The sequence below is a fragment of the Leopardus geoffroyi genome, chromosome B3, assembly GCF_018350155.1.
Source record: "Leopardus geoffroyi isolate Oge1 chromosome B3, O.geoffroyi_Oge1_pat1.0, whole genome shotgun sequence".
Taxonomy (NCBI): domain Eukaryota; kingdom Metazoa; phylum Chordata; class Mammalia; order Carnivora; family Felidae; genus Leopardus; species Leopardus geoffroyi.
The window spans coordinates 113,859,650-113,882,224 of record NC_059337.1 but is presented as its reverse complement, the minus strand read 5'-3'; the positions used below and the strand labels follow the sequence as shown (position 1 = coordinate 113,882,224).

The 22,575-nt window shown below is 39.2% G+C and overlaps 2 protein-coding genes across 12 annotated transcripts in view; one reads left to right on the top strand and one right to left on the bottom strand.

Moving 5' to 3' along the window:
- The window catches only part of RAD51B (RAD51 paralog B), a 645,855-nt gene extending 629,922 nt beyond the window's left edge, over positions 1–15,933 (bottom strand). For 3 of the 8 annotated variants that reach the window (XM_045451376.1, XM_045451380.1, XM_045451382.1), the window contains exons 1-4: positions 15,471–15,933; positions 11,434–11,544; positions 8,705–8,818; positions 3,801–3,917 (exon numbers count right to left, since the gene is read on the bottom strand). In XM_045451376.1, coding sequence (XP_045307332.1) covers positions 3,801–3,917; positions 8,705–8,818; positions 11,434–11,517 — 315 coding nt within the window. In that variant the 5' untranslated portion in view covers positions 11,518–11,544; positions 15,471–15,933. Of the gene's footprint in view, positions 1–3,800; positions 3,918–8,704; positions 8,819–11,433; positions 11,545–14,775; positions 14,859–15,470 lie in introns of those variants that run through there. The other 5 variants (XM_045451378.1, XM_045451375.1, XM_045451381.1 and 2 more) reach the window with 3 other exon arrangements.
- Positions 15,934–16,030: 97 nt separating this feature from the next.
- ZFYVE26 (zinc finger FYVE-type containing 26) overlaps positions 16,031–22,575 on the top strand; it is an 84,125-nt gene continuing 77,580 nt past the window's right edge. For all 4 annotated transcript variants that reach the window (XR_006705123.1, XR_006705122.1, XM_045451374.1 and 1 more), the window contains exons 1-3: positions 16,031–16,120; positions 16,615–16,891; positions 19,070–19,148. Coding sequence is in view for 2 of the 4 variants with exons in the window: in XM_045451374.1 (XP_045307330.1) it covers positions 16,698–16,891; positions 19,070–19,148 (273 nt within the window). In the remaining 2 variants the exon portion in view is untranslated. The remainder of the gene's footprint in view (positions 16,121–16,614; positions 16,892–19,069; positions 19,149–22,575) is intronic.

The following is a 22,575-nucleotide window of genomic DNA, read 5'->3' as shown; positions in this document are numbered from 1 at the left end:
TTGCCACACCTAATGCAACTCTGCTTTCTATCAAGCAAACAGCCACAGACAAAACATAAACAAATGAGCATAGCTGTATTACAATAAAACTTTATTTATAAAACAGACATCAAGCTAGATTTGATCACTGGGCAGTAGTTTACCACTTCCTGCCCTAGAGAAATACCTGTACATGCAATCCAGGAGACATGTACAACAATTTTCATAGTACTTGTTTCTATTAGCACCAAACTGTAAACAACTCAAATGTTCACTAACAGGAAAAAAGATAAATACATTGGGGCCTATTTTCAAAATGGAATATAACACAGCAGTGAAAATGAATTATACTCTTGCTACCTGAAACAACATGGATAAATCTTAGAAAACACCATTAAATGAAAAAAGTAATTCATAGAATATGATAGGATTTAATCACAGATATATGATTTAATAGAGTTCAAAAATAAAACTAAATAAACTGCTTTTATATCTCGTATTTAAGTGCACATCCAGTAAAAGAAAACTATAAGGAAAAAATTATAGGAATGGTAAAAACTCAAGATAAAGATTACGTGTCAATAGAAGGCCAAAGATAGGATCAGGGAGAAGCCCACAGTTAGCTTCAATAGTGTCAGTATTGTTCTGGTTCTTATTAAGTCATAGGGTCATAAGGCTTCATAACTTACACATGCAGGATATATTTCCTCCTATATACATAAAATACACATTAAAATTTTGTTAATAAAAGGTAAACAGAAATACTCTGTACTCAGTGAAAAAAAAACCAAAATAACTGAAGAGGCTACCTGTAACTGAAACAGAAAATATAGAACTTGCCCCTAATAAGCAGTCTGAGTATTTATGCTCCAAGTCAGCCAAGCAGATCATGACAAAATGGTTTTTAACTACCCCTTGGATTCAGAAAGAATTGACAAAAGCCAAATGAAAATGCATTAAAAATTATTCTAAAACTTAAAAAAGATAAAGTATCTGTGGGTTAATCTTTCTTAAGCTCAGTTTTTGCTATTTAGTATGTTTATAACTGTGGAATACTGTTGTTATAAACTCATTTGAGCAGAGGTCCAGCTAGAGTGCATAAAGATTAGGTACAATAGTAGGATTATGGCACCATCTGGTGGCAGGACCCTACAACAGCAAGTTCTTGTTTTCTCTCTCTTTTTTTTTTTTTTTAATATGAAATTTATTGTCAAATGGTTTCCATACAACACCCAGTGCTCAACCCAACAGGTGCCCTCCTCAATGCCCATCACCCCCTCTCCCCTCCCTTCCACCCCCCATCAACCTTCAGTTTATTCTCAGTTTTTAAGAGTCTCTTATGGTTTGCTTCCCTCCCTCTTTTTTTTCCTTCCCCTCCCCCATGGTCTTAAGTTTCTCAGGATCCACATAAAAGTGAAAACATTTGGTATCTGTCCTTCTCTGTATGACTTATTTTACTTAGCATAACATTCTCCAGTTCCATCCACATTGCTACAAAAGGCCATACTTCATTCTTTCTCATTGCCAAGTAGTATTCCATTGTGTTTATAAACCACAATTTCTTTATCCATTCATCAGTTGATGGACATTTAGGCTCTTTCCAGAATTTGGCTACTGTTGAAAGTGCTGCTATAAACATTGGGATACAAGTGCCCCTATGCATCAGCACTCCTGTATCCCTTGGGTAAATTCCTAGCAGTGCTATTGCTGGGTCATAGGGTAGATCTATTTTTAATTTTTTGAAGAAACTCCAAAAAAAAAAAAAAAAAAAAAGGGGGCGCCTGGGTGGCGCAGTCGGTTAAGCGTCTGACTTCAGCCAGGTCACGATCTCGCGGTCCGTGAGTTCGAGCCCCGCGTCAGGCTCTGGGCTGATGGCTCCGAGCCTGGAGCCTGTTTCCGATTCTGTGTCTCCCTCTCTCTCTGCCCCTCCCCCGTTCATGCTCTGTCTCTCTCTGTCCCAAAAATAAATAAACGTTGAAAAAAAAAAAATTATAAAAAAAAAAAAAAAGAAACTCCACACTGTTTTCCAGAGTGGCTGCACCAGTTTGCATTCCCACCAACAGTGCAAGAGGGTCCATTCACCAGTTATCTAATAGGCACCTACCAAGTATAGCACACACACATTTTTAAATCTTTCTCAGAATACAGGGCATAAAATAAGGAATAGTATCTAAAACAGAGTCCCCATCTTCAAATATATATATATATATATATAGTTAAATTTATGACTATCAGAATGTTAAGAGTCTGCTCTTGCTTAGAAGTTTGTGTAAAGTATCTGTGCCCCTAGAACTCTTAAGCAAGAAGTTCCTCCAGAGCATCCTGGTAAGTCCATCAACTCACCACACCAATGCAGCTTGCAAGTAAAAGAACTGTGGTGGTTTGGGAAAGTCTCCAATCTCACTATGGAAAATATAGAGGTTCCTCAAAAAAATTAAAACTAGATCCACATACAACTCAGCAATTCCACTTCTGGATATATACCCAAAAGAAATGAAAACAGTATTTCATCAAGATATCTGCACTCCAATGTTTATCACAGCAGAATTCTCAATAGCCAAGATACAGAAACAATCTAAATGCCCATTAACAGATGAATGGATTTAAAAGTGCAGCATATATACACAATGGAATATTATTCAGCCACAGGGAAGGAAGATATCCTCCCATTTGCAACAACATGGATGGACACTGAGTACATTATACCAAGCGAGGTAAGTCAGAGAAAGAAACATACTATATATCAGTTACATGTGGAATCTAAAGAAGTTAAACCTGTAAAAAAAAAAAAAAACAGAGTAAAATGGCGGTTAACAGGGGGAGGCAGTGGGAAGATAAGAGTGATGGTGTTTAAGGGCACAAACTTGTAATGAGTAGTAAATAACCCATAGAGATCTAATGCACAGTATAACGAATATAGACAATAACATTGTACTGTAATTATGTAATGTTGTAAATACTGCTGTATCAGCAATCATATTATAATATATAAATGTATTAAAGTAATACGATGAAAACCTTAAACTTACACAATGTTACATGTCACACTTATTCAATTAAAAAAAAAGTCCTCGAATTCTTGACACTTCTTTCAAAAGGTAGAGTCAAATTTCTCTTTCCTTGAACATGAGTTGTATTTAATGATTTGCTTCTAAGGAAGAGAATGTGGCAGAAGTTTATGATGTGTAACTGCCACAGCTAAATCATCAAAAGCATGACCACTTCCACCTTGCCTTCTTTTGGATTACTCACCCTAGGGGAAGTAGCCATCATGGAATGAGGAACTCAAGCAGCCTGTGGAGACACCACTTGTAGAGGAACTGTGACCTGCCAACAACCACCATCAACTTCCCAGTCACGTGAGTGAGCTCCCTTGAAAATATTCTCCAGCCCCACCAAGACTTCAACATACCGCATCCCTCACCGATATCTATGAGCTAAGCCACTCCCAAATCAACGGAAATAATAAAGGTTAATTATTGTTGCCACTTAGTTTTGAAGTAATTTGTTGTGCAACAAGACATAACTAACACAACAACCTATCACAGAACCAAAATGTATCTACGGTGGAAACTAAAAATAGCTCACTTCAGTTGAATATTCATCATTTTCTAAGTTGAAGAAACAGCAACCTAAGGAGACTTCCGGTGGTCAGCAAGGAATGTTTCGAACGTTATATTTTTGCAAAGCAACTGTACTAGGTACTGAGTGGAGAACCATGCCCTTGAGGTACAAAATAATTTATGTTTTTTCAACTAAACTTTTTCCCCTGGCTCTGAAGGTTATAGGTCTATGGGAGGTTTGGAAAGTTTCTCCTTTACCTCTGTGAGGGATCCACAAGCCACTCCACCATGCAGGGCTTCATCCAACGCAGAAAGAGTTGTAGCTAAGAACACTGGTGAGACAGAGGCAGATGTTTGCATCTTTAACCCATAAGCCTACACAAGAAAAAGAAAATGATCTTTTCAATATCCCTGTTTATTCGAAAACAGAAACCAAATCCAAACTTCAATTTCTAGCAGCTGGAACCCAAACCCATCTCTTTTTTCCTCAAACTTTTATTTGTTAAACAAATATTCAATCCATGCCCAGAGACAGTGCTAGACAATGGGGCTATGATAGAATAGACAGAACCCCTGCCCTCACAGTATGTATAGTCACCCAGCAATTGAAACCCGGACTGGAAACCAGACAGTCACCATACAATTATTAGAGATATTGTGACAGAGAAAGTGGAAACACAGGAACAGTAGACCTGATCTAGATTTTGTGATCTAGGAAGACTTCATGCAAAAGCTAGATGTCTGAGCTAAAATGTGAAATAGCTGTTAAGCAAAGGAAATGTGCATGTTCCTGCCAAAGAGACAGAATATACAAAGAAAGGGAAAAAATGGGAACTAATAAAAACCACAAAAAATAAAGAGTTCATTCAGAATGGTTGAAAGATGGGTGTGTGATCACAGTGGGGCAAGTGATGAGGCTGGATAAATAAGCAAGAGACAAATCATGAAAGAGCCTTGTTGAAGTCTGGAGTCTATACTGAGAGCAACAAGGAATGACATGCTCAAGTTTTCATTTCAAACCAAGGTTGGTCTGTGAAGAATAGTTGAAGGTAGCTATGGTAGGCTGAGATGTGGTGCCCCAAAAGATATCCACATCAAATCCCTGGAAACTGTGAATGTTACCTTATTTTGAAAAAGGACCTTTACAGATGTGATTAATGTGACTTCATACCCAGCAATGTTTAAGAATGTTTGCCTTTGCAATTTATAACATTAAAAATTACTAGTATTTTATTAAATTGCCCAAATAAACTGTGGTCAAGCCATAGAACTATAACCATTCATTCATTCATTCATTCCATAGATACTGAGTACCTACTGTATGCCATATACTATGATAAACTCTAGGAATATAATAGTACCAAACAGATAGTTTCTAACAACTTAAAGTTTACAGTTTAATAAATCTATATATCAAATTCAAGGCTCTTCTGCTTCTGTGAGGAGGTATGAAGACCAGCATATTAAATATATTAATATTTATGAGTTATAAATGTGATGACTCCTGTGTAATCTCACCCATTAAATTCTTAGATCAGTTAAACCATGGGTTATCACATTTTTCTAAGGCTACACTCAGCTACATTAAAAAAAAAAAAAACAGAAAAGCTACAGAACAAAGTCATGTGGTATGCATCTGATTTAGAAATGCCTCAATATTGTCTACAATCTATCATCAGGCAACATCAGTGGGCCTGGGGACACTTTATCAAACATGTAAAGGCAGCCCAATCTGTCAAAATTAAAGTATTTCCTTTGCAACGGTTAAATGCACTAATCACAATAGATTTAGTGACACAAAGACTAAAATGAACGAACAGAATAAGACTTCAGAAATTATAGTATGTACATAAATGAGACAAAAAGGAGTATCTTATTATGATACTCCACCAGTTTTTCTTCTACTTTGGTGCCTGCTTCTTCTTAGACTCATCATTATCTAATCCGATCTTAAAATGCAGACTTCACTCAGGACTTGGTCTTGGATATGCTTATCTCATTACCATATTTACACTGATGACTCCCAAATGCATACTTTTACTACAGACGTCTCCTTCACACTCCAGGCCCATATATTTAACTGCCTGTTTGCATCTCCAATTGATGTTTCACAAGCACCTCACATTCAACAAGTAGTAAATTATGCCTCCCTCAAGCCTGACACTCTTACAGCATTCCTTATCTCAGGAAGTGGTACTACCCAGTTTCCTAGGCAAAAATCAAGGAATCATCTGTCACTTTCCTGTACCTCATCACCACCCACAGCCAAACAATCACCAGTCCTCTTCACTGTACCTCCTAAATTATCTTTCATCATAACTGACATTATGCCATCTGGGTTAACACCATACTAACAATCCATGTCACGATCACTTTCTGTTTAGAATACATATTTAGAATAGATACCTAGATAGTCTTCATCAATATTTCCCTGCTCCTTTTCAATCACTTGTCTACGTTCAAGACTGACTTTTTAAATATACATATTAGATTATACCCTTTTATGACTTCTCATTGCACGCAGAATAAAGTCTGAAATCCTTTACATGGTCTGCAGGCCCCACGATCTGACTCCTGCTCACTTCTCTGACTTCACCTCTGAGGCCACTTTGTTCCTCACTGCTATGTTCCATCCACACCAGCCTGATTTTACTGCCATGAAAGCATATGCTCCTTCTCTTCACAGGGCCTTTGCATTTCCTGCTTCCACTGCCTGCAAACTCCTCTCTGCTCACATCCCTTCTCAACTTGGCCTAATTCTCCCCTATCTACCCTTCAGGTTTTAGCTGAAGTGTTGCTTCCTTGGAGGAGAACTACCTGACCCCTAAACTAAGTAATGTTCCCTGTTATTAAGTTTCAGAGCTTTTTATAATTTTCCTTCATAGGACTTATCATTACTACAACTAATCCTTTATGTAATTATGTGTTTAATGTCTGACTTCTCCCACTAGACTGTAAGCTGCATGAGGAACATTACCATGCTCACTCTAATATCTCCAGGACCTGACAGAGTACCTGCCACATGACTGGCACTCAATAAATACTAATTCAAGTAATATATAACTGAACAAAAAACTCTTCCCTGGAAAAATGAACTAAGGATAAGCCAATGTTTAACACAAGACTCAAATCTAAAGAATCCTACAAGAGTGAATGCACAACAAAGGGAAAAGATGGCTTCTTGAGCTCACATTTGGAATGGTATTGATACTGCATTCCAAATGTGAGCTCAAGAAGCCATCTTTTTGGTGGCTTTGGTGGTATTGATACCGCAGCTGAAGTGGTGGTGCAAGTGGAGCCCAGAAGTGAATTTCCTCCCCATGCTCTCTTATTTAATTCTCTAACTAGAAACATGACGTAGGTATTGACCAAACACATAGAATGACATACCTCAAATTAAAACACTTTGTTGGTGCTTTACAACCTTCAAAATAGTGACAAGTTAATTTAAACCTCATCACAGAATCATCACTATCTTAGTTCTCTTACTTCTCCCATAAAATAAAGTGAGCTATTCAAAGCTCCAAGGTCAATGACAAAGCTAAGACAGTGCCAATTCCTAACTCTGATTTGAATTCTCCTTCTGACTACTCTGGCTTTGAAGTATTTTCTTAGATCACAAGCTAAATCTGAACAAAAGGAAGTATTTTTATCTATTCATTAATTTCAGAAGTTTCAAATGACACTAACATCCCTTCCTTCCTCCTTCACAGAATTGAACTCCACTTTATTGCTCAGTGGTTACCAAATTTCGATATAAGATAGTAAGGTAAGTAATCTACAATCCACCTAAATAAATACATTTGCAAAGCACTGAAGTGCACTGACTTCTAGGCACTCTTATTCTGGGAAAACAAGATCTTTTCTACCACGCACCAAACCTACATTTTGAAAAGCTAACATTATGACACAGAAAGTATGAAATAATAGTACTTGATGAGAATTTGTTATAAAAGACTTTTAACTTTCTCAAGAGAGAGAAAAGTTTTAAAGTATTATTTATTCAATCAATGAGCAGTGTAAATCCACTATATGTGCTTTATAATGTAGACTGATGATAATAAAAGTTGGTATTACAGAGACAGGGGCATTCTAAAATTATGAGTGTAGGGGCGCCTGGGTGGCTCAGTCGGTTAAGCGGCCGACTTTGGCCCAGGTCATGATCTCACGGTCCGTGAGTTCGAGCCCCGCGTCGGGTTCTGTGCTGACAGCTCAGAGCCTGGAGCCTGTTTCAGATTCTGTGTCTCCTTCTCTCTGACCCTCCCCCGTTCATGCTTTGTCTCTCTCTGTCTCAAAAATAAATAAACATTAAAAAAAATTTAAAAAAATAATAATAAAATTATGAGTGTATTATAATTTAACCGTGAAATCCACAAATCCTATGCAAACAAATAAAAGACAAAGATGACCTTTTGAAATATCAATATTAGCTATCAAAATATTGATATTTTGAAATATCAATATTAGCTACAGAAAAAAAAAACTTCCTGTTGCTTCCTCATTCCATTTTTAGGAACTGTCTCCCATGAGCTTACAAACTACATAAATTTTTCACATATATTCTCATTAAAGGACCAGTCCTATGGTGTAAGAGTCAATATTTTTTTAATGTTTATTCACCCATTTTTGAGAGAAAGAGAGAGAGAGAGAGGCAGAGACAGAAGGAGACACAGAATCCCAACCAGGCTTCCTGGTATCAGTGCCCACAAGCTGTGAGATCATGACCTGAGCCGAAATCAGAAGTTGGACATTTAACCAACTGAGCCACCCAGGCACCCCAAGAGTCAATATGTTTTTTAATTTTTTTTTAACATTTATTTATTTTTGAGACAGAGAGAAACAGAGCATGAGTGGGGGAGGGACAGAGAGAGAAGAGAGACACAGAATCCAAAGCAGGCTCCAGGCTCTGAGCTGTCAGCACAGAGCCCGTTGCCGGGCTCAAACCCATGAACTGTGAGATCATGACCTGAGCTGAAGTTGGACACTCAACCAACTGAGCCATCCATGTGCCCCAAGAATCAATATTTTTGAGATGTTCATATCTATTTTTAATTTTGCCTCATCTCCAAAAAAATATTTTAAATGAGATAAAGGATCATCTCAAAATAAGTCATAATCAAAACATAATATATATAAATATATATGTATATATGTATATGTACCGTTTGCATCTGTGGGGCACAGGCTCTACTGACCATACACAGAAGTTCATGGACACCTCGATAACTAAGGCCAGTCATCTTCATAAGTTCCAGTGGGGAAAGACATAAAAAGTCCTAGAGAGACATAAAAAGAATATTTTAAAATATATGTGCAACAAAGATACTGGAATTAAAAGGAAACTTTCAATGGACACTGCCCATAATTTACTGCAGAATGAAGATTGATATATTCCTTATAGTATTTCCCCCATGTATGACTTAACTAAAAGATATGATGATATAATCTTATCTTCTAATTCTCTAATTCAGTTAGCATATACCAGAGATCACACCAAGTAACTTCACATAGCAGCAGCCTCCAACCCAGGTGTATATAAACACTGCCCTGTGCTGCAGTTTAGGCACAAGTACCCAGAAAGTGTCAGGTTGAAATGAGTTTCTTACTGAGCTATGACAGCATTCAGGAAAAGTATTTAATAGAGACAATAAAACAGACTATGGAATGAAATGTTAAATCTCATACTTTTAAGAGTGTTTCCAAGTACGAACATGAGGATTTTTTTTTTTTAATTTTTATTTATTTTTTTGAGACAGAGAGAGACGGAGCATGAACGGGGGAGGGTCAGAGAGAGAGGGAGACACAGGATCCGAAACAGGCTCCGGGCTCTGAGCTGTCGGCACAGAGCCCGACGCGGGGCTCAAACTCACAGACTGTGAGATCATGACCTGAGCCGAAGTCGGACGCTCAACCAACTGAGCCACCCAGGCGCCCCGAGGATTATTAAATGTATAACAGAGGAACCAAAAATACCATTAATACACAAAGCAGTTTTTATAAATTGTAGTATGCTCTGAAAATCTGTCTTATTAAGGATTAAATCCTAATATAAAACATTAAGTCTAGGGGTACCTGGGTGGCTCAGTCAGTTAAGCATCTGGCTTCGACCCATGATCTCATGGTTTGTGAGTTCAAGCCCCACATCGGGATCTCTGCTGTCAGCACAGAACCTACTTCGGATCATCTGTCCCCCTCTCTCTCTGCCCCTCCCCCCTTCTCTCTCTTTCAAAAATAAATAAACATTAAAAACAAAACAAACAAACAAACAAAAAATGTTAAAACTTATTTAACCTCCTAAGAGGGAGCTGCCTCACTACTGTGCCTAAAATGCAACATCTGCTTTATACATTTCTCTCATTACATTGATAAGGATTCTATTAATTTCTCTTGTTTGCAAGAGACATTACCCATTTTGAATACTGTCTCTTCATTTGAGTCTTATTTCTCATATAACTGCAAAATTTCTTTCAATTTGACGAAACTTCTCTAGAATCCCAAATAAATAGCTCGAGTATACTTCACATTATGCCATAAGCATTCTCCCCTGACCCAAGCAAAAGTATAGGAATTTAGGTAAATGAAATCACATTTGGAAATACAACCTAAGTGGCCTGTTATTTTATTTCATTTTATTTTTGAGAGAGAGAGCACAAGCGGCAGAAGGGCAGAGAGACACAGAGAGAGAAAGAGAGAGAGAATCTTAACCAGGCTTCACATCCAGCACCAAGCCCCACAGAAGCCTAATGAGGGGCTCATTCTTAAGACTCTGAAATCATGATCTGAACCAAAATCAAGAGTTGTAACCGACTGAGCCACCCAGGCACCCCAAGTAGCCTGTTATTTTAAAATAGCCTATGGGGGCGCCTGGGTGGCGCAGTCGGTTAAGCGTCTGACTTCAGCCAGGTCACGATCTCGCGGTCCGTGAGTTCGAGCCCCGCGTCAGGCTCTGGGCTGATGGCTCAGAGCCTGGAGCCTGTTTCCGATTCTGTGTCTCCCTCTCTCTCTGCCCCTCCCCCGTTCGTGCTCTGTCTCTCTCTGTCCCAAAAATAAATAAACGTTGAAAAAAAAAATTTTTTTAAATAGCCTATGGAGAAGCACCATCATTCATTTTTTTTTAGAAAGTTAAATTTTCATATTTCAGGTTTAAGAGTTATTAAGGTATATTTAATATTAATTTGTACTCTGGGAATGCAAGCTGGTGCAGCCACTCTGTTAAACAGTATGGAAGTTCCTCAAAAAACTAAAAATAGAACTACCCTACCACCCAGCAATTGCACTACTAGGCATTTATCCATGGGATACAGGTGTGCTATTTCGAAGGGACACATGCACCCCCATGTTTATAGCAGCACTATCAACAATAGCCAAAGTATGGAAAGAACCCAAATGTCCATTGATGGATGAATGGATAAAGAAGATGTGGTATGTACACACACACACACACACACACACACACACACACACACACAATGGAGTATTACTCAGCAATCAAAAAGAATGAAATCTTGCCATTTGCAACTACGTGGATGGAACTGGAGGGTATAATGCTAAGTGAAATTAGTCAGTAAGAGAAAGACAAAAATCATATGGCTTCACTCATATGAGGACTTTAAGAGACCAAACAGATGAACATAAAGGAAGGGAAACAAAAATAATATAAAAACAGGGAGGGGGACAAAACAGAAGAGACTCATAAATATGGAGAACAAACTGAGGGTTAATGGAGGGGGGAATGGGCTAAATGGGTCAGGGGCACTAAGGAACCTACTCCTGAAATTATTGTTGTACTATATGCTAACTAATTTGGATGCAAATTTTAAAAAATAAATAATAAAATTAAAAAAAATTTTTGTACTCAAAATTTCTTAGTGAGAAAGTAAATAAATTTTACCTGACAGGTAACAATTTGATGTCTGTTCAGACGGTCACACAGCTCTTGTGATAAGCCCACTCTTCTGAGCTTCTTGCTACCCATGCTTTCAGATGCAGCAGAAAAAGAACCCTGAAAAGCATTAGAAAATACCATAAGCAATAGTAGATAGGCTACCAAAACACACTACAAAATAAAAAATTCTTCAAGCTTCTTCATGTGTGAAATGAAATGTATAGTATTTAAAATATTACTGATAAAATAAAAGCTGTAGAATCTTTCTATGTCTGCCAAACATGCACACAAACAAGACAACATAAGAATGTGCATTTCACACAATTCTTTTATATTTATTACATGAATATAAAGATATCACTTCACACTTTGCATAGCATCTTAAGATTTTCAATGTATTTATAAATTTTATTTGGATGTATAATTAACTTTCAAGGAATATTTCCAAGCAGCACTCCTTAGAAAGTCTTTACTGTCAGGGCACCTGGGTGGCTCAGTCAGTTAAGCATCTGACCCTTGATTTTGACTCAGGTCATGATCTCACGATTCAGGAGATGGAGCCTCGGGCTCTGCACTGTCAACATGGAGTATGCTTAGGATTCTCTCTCTCTTTCTCTCTCTCTCTCTCCCGGCCCCTCCCCTGCTCATGTGCTCTCTCTCAAAATAAATAAACTTTAAAAAAAAAGTCTTTACTTTCATTGCACTGTAACAATAAATTTACTGAGCACCTACTATGTACAGGAGGCACTGTTCCAAAGCTTTATATAAATTATAACATTTAATCTTCTCAATAGCCCTATAAGGAAGGTTGATTATTGACCCAATTTTTACCTATGAGAACACTAAACCCTAGATGTTAGCTATTCCATTGTCACCAGAAAAAGTAAATGGTGGATTCAGAATTTCAACTCAGGAAGTGACTCTAAGGTTTATCCTCTTAACCAGTATACCCCTACTACAAGTCCATAATCATATTTACCCTCTCCTTTTTCTATGAGCCAGAACAAACCTCCAAATCAAACGAGATATTATTATTTCAGGTCTTAATTACAAACTGAAATGTGGTGTTTTTTTTTTTTTTTTTGTATTAGCTGCTCACATTCTCACATGCAAGAAATTTCACTCTTACTGCTGAACCTAAGACTGAATGAGACTCATGAAATATTTGCCTTCAGTGAGCTAGAACACAATCACAGTGATTCCTTTCATAACACATGCAGAGAAGAGACTGTGCATCTCGCTGAGATGACAAGATACCCTCTGGATAGAATAGAAACAGCAACTCCATTGTTGCAGGAGATAAAGCAATATTGTTAACAGAAAAGGAGTAACATTTTGGAACAAAATACATAGTACTGAAAATGTAAATAACCTGTTTATGCCCAAATTTCTACATAAAATCTAAATTCTCTGCATCAAATTAATTCTCTCCTTCCCTCTCTCCCACTTTCTCTCACATTCATGAGCCTATGCATATGCGCATGCATACACACACACACACACACACACACACACACTTCTCATAAGCACAAAATACATCCCTCTCATTTCTCTCAGTGGGAATTTGTACCGATTCGTTTCCTAAATAGTTTACCAAGTGATATCTGCTGTATCATTTCTTAGTGTCTTCATAGATCAGGTAGTTCTGAGCAATAACACCATATAGGCTGATACATTCAATCAAAAAGAAGAACCCAAACTACCCGGACTTGTTTAACAATAACCAACTCTGCTATCTCAGCCTTCTTAGGGCCACTCCCATCATTTGCCTGCACTATTGCATGCTGCCTCTTGTTATTCCCTGCACCATCAAAAAAAAAAATTTTTTTTGCTCCTTCAGGAGACCCTTCTTAATCACACACTCTGCTGAGCTGCTGGGCTCTGGTGTAAAGAATCATTTAAACATACTCCTTTCCCTTTGGGAACTCACAGTAAAAGATGAAAAGAGATGTATACACAAATTATCACAGTCACACGGTAAGTATGGTCATTTGCATTTAAATGTGCCAGGAAGAAGCACCAAACTGGTCTGGGAAAGTTAGGTCAGTGCTCCAATCCTGCCGGAGGTAGCTACCTACAACTTTGCTCCAATCCTGTCACTTTCATCCTTTAAAACTACCCATGGGACCATTAGGGCACGGGATAAATTCCACACTTCTTAAGATCACATAAAGACCCTTCATAAACTGGTCTCTCATTTCCCTCTCATCCATACATCCGATGGCAAGGCCCAGATCCTGCCTTCCTGGCAGCTACTTCCCCTCCTGGTGTCTTCAATTCCTCATCTGTAAAACAAAGGTCATTCAAATATCTACCCCAAAGGAATGTAGTGAAGGTTAGAAGATTTGGATGGTGCCTCACACACAGAGCTCAAGGTTAACAACCATTACCATATCAATTCTGTCAGCAAAACATCATTTGTTGCCTCACTTCATCCGCTCTCCAGCCACAATACTGTATATTGGTAGGTTACACAAGCGCCGTCCTGACTCCGACTTTCCTGCACAAACCTTGTCCCCAAGTCAATCTCTTCCAACCCAGTGTTTTCATCATACTTTATACGTATTTGTTGCATAATCTTATTAACGTATTATTACGGCTTGTTTCTTCCACCAGAGACTGTTAAATTCCTGCTCTGTGTGTGTGCGCACACATATAATCAGGGGTGAGGGAAGATATTCTATCCTGAAGGCTGAAACCTTTCCTCCTCAACAAAGTAAAAATCCTCACGAAAGATGTTCAGTGAAAACTGTTTGTAAGTAACGATAATAGCTAATATTTATTGGACCCTTATTACGTGCCAGGTACTGTTCCAAGAGCCTCCGATGTTTGACCCCTTTTACAGACTAATACTGAGGCACTGAGCTGAAAAACTTGCGTGAAGTCTATCAGCTAGCAAATGGTGGAGTCCGCTTTCGAATCTAGACATAGAACTCCAGATTCCACGCTTTAACTACTCTTCTTCAACACCACAGAAGGCGAGCGGACCCCAATGTTCCCTTAAGGACCGGCTCCCCCGCCGAGACTCCCCAACAGCCGGCAAATCGGAGGGCGGAGGTGGGCATCAAGAGGTGAAAACGTCACTCTAGAATCCCCTAAAAAGAACTTTTTTCCAGCAAGGAGCACAGTTCCAGCATCCCCCACAAAAGAAGGCCAAGAGCCCCCATATTTGCGGCGGAGTTCCCGTTATCATGCCTCAGGCCTAAGGGGGGAGTGTACTGGACCAAAGAGGTTTTCTCCGCTACCCCGAAAGTAATAACACAGAAAGGGGCCCAGAGAGGGGGCAGGAAATAATCAGCGCACCCCATTACCCCCCCGAATGCCCCCCCACACGAATCTTTGCAGTACCGGGTCTGTAGCATCCAACTTTCAAAGTTTCCCCCACCCCTCACAGTTCCCCGCGGAAAGCGCCGCAAAGCAACAACCCAAATGCCGACTGGGCTGTCACTCGAAAGAAATATCCAATCAGAGGTAGGAAGAGTCCCAGGTTGATTCCACTGCTTGCTGGGAATTGTAGTTCACACCAGAAACCGTCACTGAATCCCAGTTTCTCAATATAATGATTATCAAAATCAGGTAAAGAAACATCTCCAAGGAGAAAATGAAGCCAGGAAAAACCTTGCTTGGAATTGTCTCTTTTATTTTTTTTGTCACTACATTTAAAAAATGCATAATGGACCAGAAAGACATGTTAGTTTTCAGAGAATAGTTAAGAATTCACCTATAGTAGAAGAGGTTTGGAAGAGAGCTGGGATTGGTTTGGGTTTGCCTTTTTCACCACACTTTGGCGGTGAAATAGTTTGGAAATACTTAATGAAATTGCTCAAGCTGAAAACACACAATGGGGAAACGTTAAGAGCCTGTAGTTTAAGACCATGAGGGGAACCACCGAAGTTTCGGTGTAAAAGGGAACTGTTACTTTAAGACTGGGTTTCAGATTACAGTTCTGTATTTGCGAAAAAGTTTTTGCTCGTCCTTTGCTCTCAGCTCTTCAGTGCATACTTCTATCTTATAATTTAGCCTACTGTATCCTAATTACTTACCTGCACTTGTTATTAGACTGTGAACTCGAGGACAGGGTCTGCAACTTATTCAGCCTGAAAAGTAGGGCCTAGGACACCGTTCAATTAACGATTGTCGGGTAAGTGAGCAAATAAATCAATGGAGTTAGGCAGAAAATGGGAATTCAGAAGGCAGGATTCTGCGATTATAACAGAACCCAAGTGGATAAAATAGCAATGGAGGAGTATCCAGGTCTTCTTCCTCTGGAAGAAGGCCTGGCAAAACACTGTCACCGGCGGGCGCTTAGTAAAAGCTGACTTCAAACGCTATGGAGTAAAAGAGACATGAAAAAAATCAACGGACACTGATATTTCTGCCACCCACCCCGCTGAACGCAGAACTGAAGGTATCGAGCAGAGGAGTGGTCAAAACTGAAAGGAACGATCCTCAGCCAGGTAGCTGGTTGACTCCGCAGGTCCTAGCTTTCTCCAGTCCGAAGAGGTGGCGTCACGTGACCCAAACAAATATGGCGCCTTATTTGTATCGTCCCTCCATTGACCAATAGGAGTAGCCGCTGTCAGTCGTCCCACCCCACCCCTCCCTCCGGCAACCTCCCGAATGGGATCTATCACCTGACTCGGCTCAAACATGGCTGCGCTGGAAGCTCTATTGCTTTGGGTACCAGGAGCAGGTGAGTGTAAGGCGCCCCAGAGAAGGTGGGGGCGTTCACCACGACCCTTGTAGGGAGCGTCCCTGCGCTCCAATCTCCACCGTCCTCCAGCTCTGACACACACTCATCTGATGATCTTCACTCCTCCGCCTTAAGAGAGGGCTCAAATTAGGGAGGTTCCTGCTGCATTTCTCATACTTAGGGAGGCGACCACCTGGGGATTTGGAGCCGGACTGGGTCTAAAGTTAAGTGGGGAATATGAAAGATTTGTGGGTCTGCGCCCCGAGCTAATAGGACTATTAAGTTTAATTAAATATTGGATGTGTGTAGAGAGATGGGATCCACCCCTCAGGGAAAGGTGGAACTTCTCAAAAAAAGATAGTAGCACGTCAAATCAAACATAAAACGATAATTAGGGAAGTAAGTCCCGCTTTTCCCAGCCAGTCTAGTAGTTACTAGTTTGTCTAAATATAGTGCGTTCCGTTTCTCCTCAATGTGGTGTGAATTGTTTCCAGGAGGCGCTCCACGAATGAGAAAATTGACAATGTGTTCTGCGTAATTCATCTCTTTCTATCTCCCTGCACTCTGTGCTGGGAAAATGCATCATCCATTTGGAAAAGAGGAAATTGCTTCTCAGAAGCAGCTTTTTGGGTTTTTCTGTGAGTGCCTTCGCAGAGGAGAATGGGAGCTGGCACAGGCATGTGTACCTCAGCTACACGAGGCACAAGGGGATATCCCAAAGAAGGTGGAAGATATACTTCAGGCGCTCGTGGTGTGTCCAGATCAGCTGAGGTAAGGGATGTCTCTTCTTCCCAGGAAGTTACAGGGCGGGAGACACAAGGTCAATATTTGGGCTCTGGTCACCTACTCTCACCTACTCTCTGAAGAATTAGCAGAGGCAGAGTGTATTTCACATGCTCTGAAAATTTACCTCTATGATACATGTTTATTAATCGGTGTTGGCTTTGAATTAGCATCTGAACCAGCATTTAATCCTGGACAGCAAAGTGGGTGAAACCACCATTTCTTGATTATTATCATAAAAGTAGATGGTGGAACTGAATTGAAAAGCATTTTCTTTGCCTCCAGAAAAGCAAACACTGCTCTTTTCTTGCTTATGATGTTGTAGTTGTAACAAAAGACTAGAAGTTAATTTACTTAAGGTTTTTATTTTGAAATAATTATATAAATATCAAAAATTATATAAATAAGGTTTACATTCACAAAATGTGCAAAAAAAATACAGAGTAACCTTCCCCAGCTTCCCCCAATTGCAATATCTCATATACCTATTGTACAATGTCAAAATCAGGAAATTGACATTGGTATATTACTGTTAAGTAGATTACAGACCTTATTCAGTTTTCACCATTTTTTTAATGTGCATTTGTTTTTATGTGTGTAGTTCTGTGCAATTTTATCCATGCACAGACTCATGTAATACCAATAAAAATCAAGCTGCAGAACTCTTGCATCACCACAAAAGAATTCCCGTACTTCCTGGGAATACCTCTTTGTATTTTGAACCCTCCTTTTACCCTGGCAACCACTGTTCTCTATCTAAATTTTTAATGAAGCTCTTCCTGGCAGTGCTATTAACAGCTAGTGGTATAATAGTTAAGTGTGCTATTTAGTCTTAACCTCACTCTTCCTTACTTTGGCAGCTATATTATATTGTATTAGTATGTAGAGAGTAGAAACTTAGGTGATTTTTTTCCCTTAAATTTGGGTTCTAGCCAGGTTCTATCTAAATTACTAACTTTGAAAAAACCCTTATGAATTCCTGTAACCCTGTTTTTAGCCTAGAGTTAATAAATTTTTATGAAATTCCTTATTTTCTTTAAGACTACTTGACTCAGTTTCTGTTTTCAACAATATACTTTAGAGAGCTTTGCTTTTTATGGTTTTCTATGTAATGTTTAAAAATAATAAAAATAAAAAGCGCCTGGGTGGCTCAGTCTGTTGGGCATCCGACTTCGGCTCAAGTCATCATCTCCCGGTCTATGAGTTCGAGCCCTGCGTCGGATTCTGTGCTGACAGCCCAGAGCCTGGAGCCTACTTCAAATTCTGTGTCTCCCTCTCACTCTGCCCCTCTCCTGCTCACGCTCTGTCTCTCTCTCTCTCTCTCTCTCTCTCTCAAAAATAAATAAAAACAATAAAAAATTAAAATAATAATAAAGACTAGATAGGGAGGTAGAGGCAGGGGTGAGACTTTTTTCCTTTTTTTTTTTTTTTTTTTTTAATGAAATCTAGCGCTGTTCTGGTTCTAGTTTTATTGATCTATCATATACATTTGAAAATTTCTCATTAGTACAGTGTCATGCCTTAGGGGCACTTGTACCCCAATGTTCATAGCAGCACTCTCAACAATAGCCAAATTATGGAAAGAGCCTAAATGTCCATCAACTGATGAATGGATAAAGAAATTGTGGTTTATATACACAATGGAATACTACGTGGCAATGAGAAAAAATGAAATATGGCCTTTTGTAGCAACGTGGATGGAACTGGAGAGTGTGATGCTAAGTGAAATAAGCCATACAGAGAAAGACAGATACCATATGGTTTCACTCTTATGTGGATCCTGAGAAACTTAACAGGAACCCATGGGGGAGGGGGAGGAAAAAAGAAAAAAAAAAAAAAAAAAAAAAAGAGGTTAGAGTGGGAGAGAGCCAAAGCATAAGAGACTGTTAAAAACTGAGAACAAACTGAGGGTTGATGGGGGGTGGGAGGGAGGAGAGGGTGGGTGATGGGTATTGAGGAGGGCACCTTTTGGGATGAGCACTGGGTGTTGTATGGAAACCAATTTGACAATAAATTTCATATAATAAAAAAAAAAAAAAAAATACAGTGTCATGCCTGTTTAGGTTTAAAACAGACTGAGCAGTGAAATCCCAATCTTGGATCACAAAAGAGAAAAGGTTAGTAGAAAGTCTTTATTCAGAAATTCTTTCTTTTTACATTTTTCAGATGTGGACAGGACATCAACCCTCAAAGATTAGCCTGGATCTGGTTTCTTGTACTGGAAAAATGGTTCTCCCAGGAAAAGGTAAGCAGATTTATATTCAAAGTTTTTCTGAGGCCAACACTGAGAAGAACTTGGAAGTAGTTTTAAGATTTCCTTTTTATCTGTTACTTCCTTTATTATGAGGTTTGTCATATTCCCCTCTCAGTATTGACAGTGAGAATGGCTTGAGTTTTTATTGCTGTCTCCTCACCTAAATTTATTCATTAATCCACCAACATACATTGGTGATATAATTTTGTTAGATACCACTGTGAGTCTTGTACCTGAACAGAACTTCGCAAACCTCAGTGAAAGTGACAACATAGCAAATAAAGTATGAACCTCATAATACTCAAGTAATAGAGAATGGGCTGAGCCGAAACCCGGTTGTTCTTCCAAAAAGCTCATTTTAACTAGTCCGGTGCAGTGAAAGCTTACAGATTTAAGCCTCATTAATTAATAATTTAATAATCCACATGAATTAAACTAAAAGTTACCAAATATAAAAACACAGTGTGCAGATTTAGTGAAAGAAACCTTATAACGAAGTGCTTTTTTAAAAAAAAAGGAAGATTGCCATTAAAAGCCTTTTTAGAAGTATGTGATAATTATCAGAAATTGCTATCCATTGGAGGAATTTCTCTGAGACAATTTTGTATTAAGCCCCAGAATTTAAGATTTTTATTTTTTTAATTTTTTTAAGATTATTACTTTGAGGGAGCGAGAGAGAGAGTGATTGGGAGAGAGACGGGGAGAGAGAGAGAGAGAGAGAGAATCCCAAGCAGGCTCTGCACTGTCAGTACAGGGTTTAAACTCACCAACCAGGAGATCATAACCTGAGCCGAAGTCAGACACTTAATCAACTGAGCCACCCAGGTGCCTGTAGACTTTAGGATTTTAAAGTGAGGAACTTCTGACCCAGAAGAGAAATGAAGAAATGACTGGCCCAGGGTCACACCATAAAGTTAGTTGGCAAAACTAAGGCTGGAACCAAGATCTTCTGACTTTGAATCCCCAGCCTACTGGTTTTTCCTGCTGAACATTATTTTTAGCCTTATGGACTTAAAAGCCAGAAACCATAAATTCTGTTTTGTAAATGTAAGTCAGCCTAATTTTCTTCTTTACTCCCCTCTATCATTAGAATTAATTTTGCTTTTAGTTCCAGTTTTGCCTAACACTTCTCTTTCTCCACATTGCTATCAAAAAATACAAGAAATTACTAATCTAAATGTATTTTTTGTCCAGGCTTTTCCAAGTCTAAAAAAAAGAAAAAAAAAAATGACAAAAAGACTAGCCAGGAGAGGGAAAAAAGAGAAGCAAAATTAAAAAATAAGCCCAGAATGATTAAGTTAGCTATCGTTGCAGATCTAAAAGGGAAAACTTGAGTTAAAATATTCAGAGTATCTTCAGAGAGAAAAAGAAAAAATGTCTGTTGTTGTTGACTAAAGATCTTCCCAGTCCAAGTATGGAGTTTGTTAAACCAAGTGAACTGGGGCGCCTGGGTGGCGCAGTGGGTTAAGCGTCCGACTTCAGCCAGGTCACGATCTCGCGGTCCGGGAGTTCGAGCCCCGCGTCAGGCTCTGGGCTGATGGCTCAGAGCCTGGAGCCTGTTTCCGATTCTGTGTCTCCCTCTCTCTCTGCCCCTCCCCCGGTCATGCTCTGTCTCTCTCTGTCCCAAAAATAAATAAACGTTGAAAAAAAAAAAAAAAAAAACCAAGTGAACTTTCCCCTCACTGAAGGGCATTTACCTACTTTATGGCTACTTTGTTGCTTATTTTCTGTACAGTTGCTCAACCAGATGGTTGATTTCACTTCCATGACTCCTTAGCACAGACTAAGAATAGTTCTTGTTTTTCCAAACATCAAGATCATTTGGTCTTAAAGCTTCAGTGCCTCAGTTATTTAAACAGTTGTGGGAATGGTTTAAACTTTAAGCAAGGACCTCAGTCTTACCTCTTTTACAAGGACTAAGATTGCAAATGGGTTCTTAAGAATAGTTCCGCAAGACCAGTTGCTGTCCCAGAGTGGCCTTTATCTTTTAGGGGACTTGCTGGCTGCCTCTCCTTTTCCAGTCTCCCATCTCCTGTCAAAAGCTTCCTTTTTAAATGTTTATTTATTTTTGAGAGAGCACGAGCAGGGGAGGGACAGAGAGAGGGGGACTCTGCACTGACAGCAGCAAGCCCTGATGCAGGGCTCAAACTCACAAACCAGGAGATGGGGACCTGAGCCGAAGTGGACACTCAACAGACAAAGCCACCCTGGTGTCCGAAGCGTCCTTTTTAATTATTACTTGAAACAGTGGTTCCATTTTCCCTTTTCTTCATCCACTTTTGCCTTCTGCCTTTGTATCTTGCGGTGATTTATCTCTACATGTGGAAGCATGTTTGCAAAGATTTAACTGCAGAGATGTTCACTGCATGCTGCTTCTAATAGAGGAAAACTGGAAACAACTCCCATGTCCACAGTATAGGATTGGTTAATCTGTTTGTAAAATATCACGCCACTATTAAAATTATGTGGTAAATGAACTTTCAGTGACATGGAAGGATGTTCATACTGTACTATGTGAAAAAAATTTTTTAGAAAACTATATATTTGAGATGTGTGCGTAGAAATGGTCTGGATGCCCTTAGACCACAGTATTAATAGAAGCTCTCTTTCAGTGGGAAGATTTGGAGCATGTATGTGTGTGTTCTCACTTGCCTATTTCCATATTTTAATATTTCTGCATTGAACACACCTTGCTTTGATAGTAAGATCCATGCTTAGAAACATGGAAGAAATTCTTCCCTGTTTTAGAAATGTTAGTCATTTATGACCCTGCATGTGCATAAAGTATTTTCACCAGTAAAATAATTATAAGCTAATGAGTCTTTAGGATTCTAGATTAAAGTCCTAGTATCTTAACCAGGTTTTTTTTTTTTCAAAGGCCTACTGTCTGGACATCTTATCTATACCTTTCTTTTAGTCCTCAATAGAAGAATTTAACCTTTAGCTTTCCAGCATGAATTTTCTTCACCAACTTCAATCACTAGCATTATATAAGCATTCAGATGGCAGAGGTGCATGAGAGAAGGATGTGGTAAGAAGAAATAGGATTTTACACCACAAACACACCAGATCATGTTAGCCTGTGACATGATGAATGGCATTTGAGTAGAGTATGATCTTGTGTTCTAAACCCACCCCCCCACACCCCCCTCCCCCCACACACAAACGATCTTGCAGGTGCTTCTTGCTTGAGATAGGAGACTTTACAGTAAAATATGACTCCCGGAGGGGTGTCTGGGTGGCTCAGTTGGTTAAGTGTCCAACCTTGGCTCAGGTCATGATCTTGCGGTTTGTGAGTTCGAGCCCCACATCGGACTCTGTGCTGACAGCTCAGAGTCTGGAGCCTGCTTTGGATTCTGTGTCTCCCTTTCTCTCTGCCTCTCCCCTGCTCACGCTCTGTCTCTCTCTCTCTCTCAAA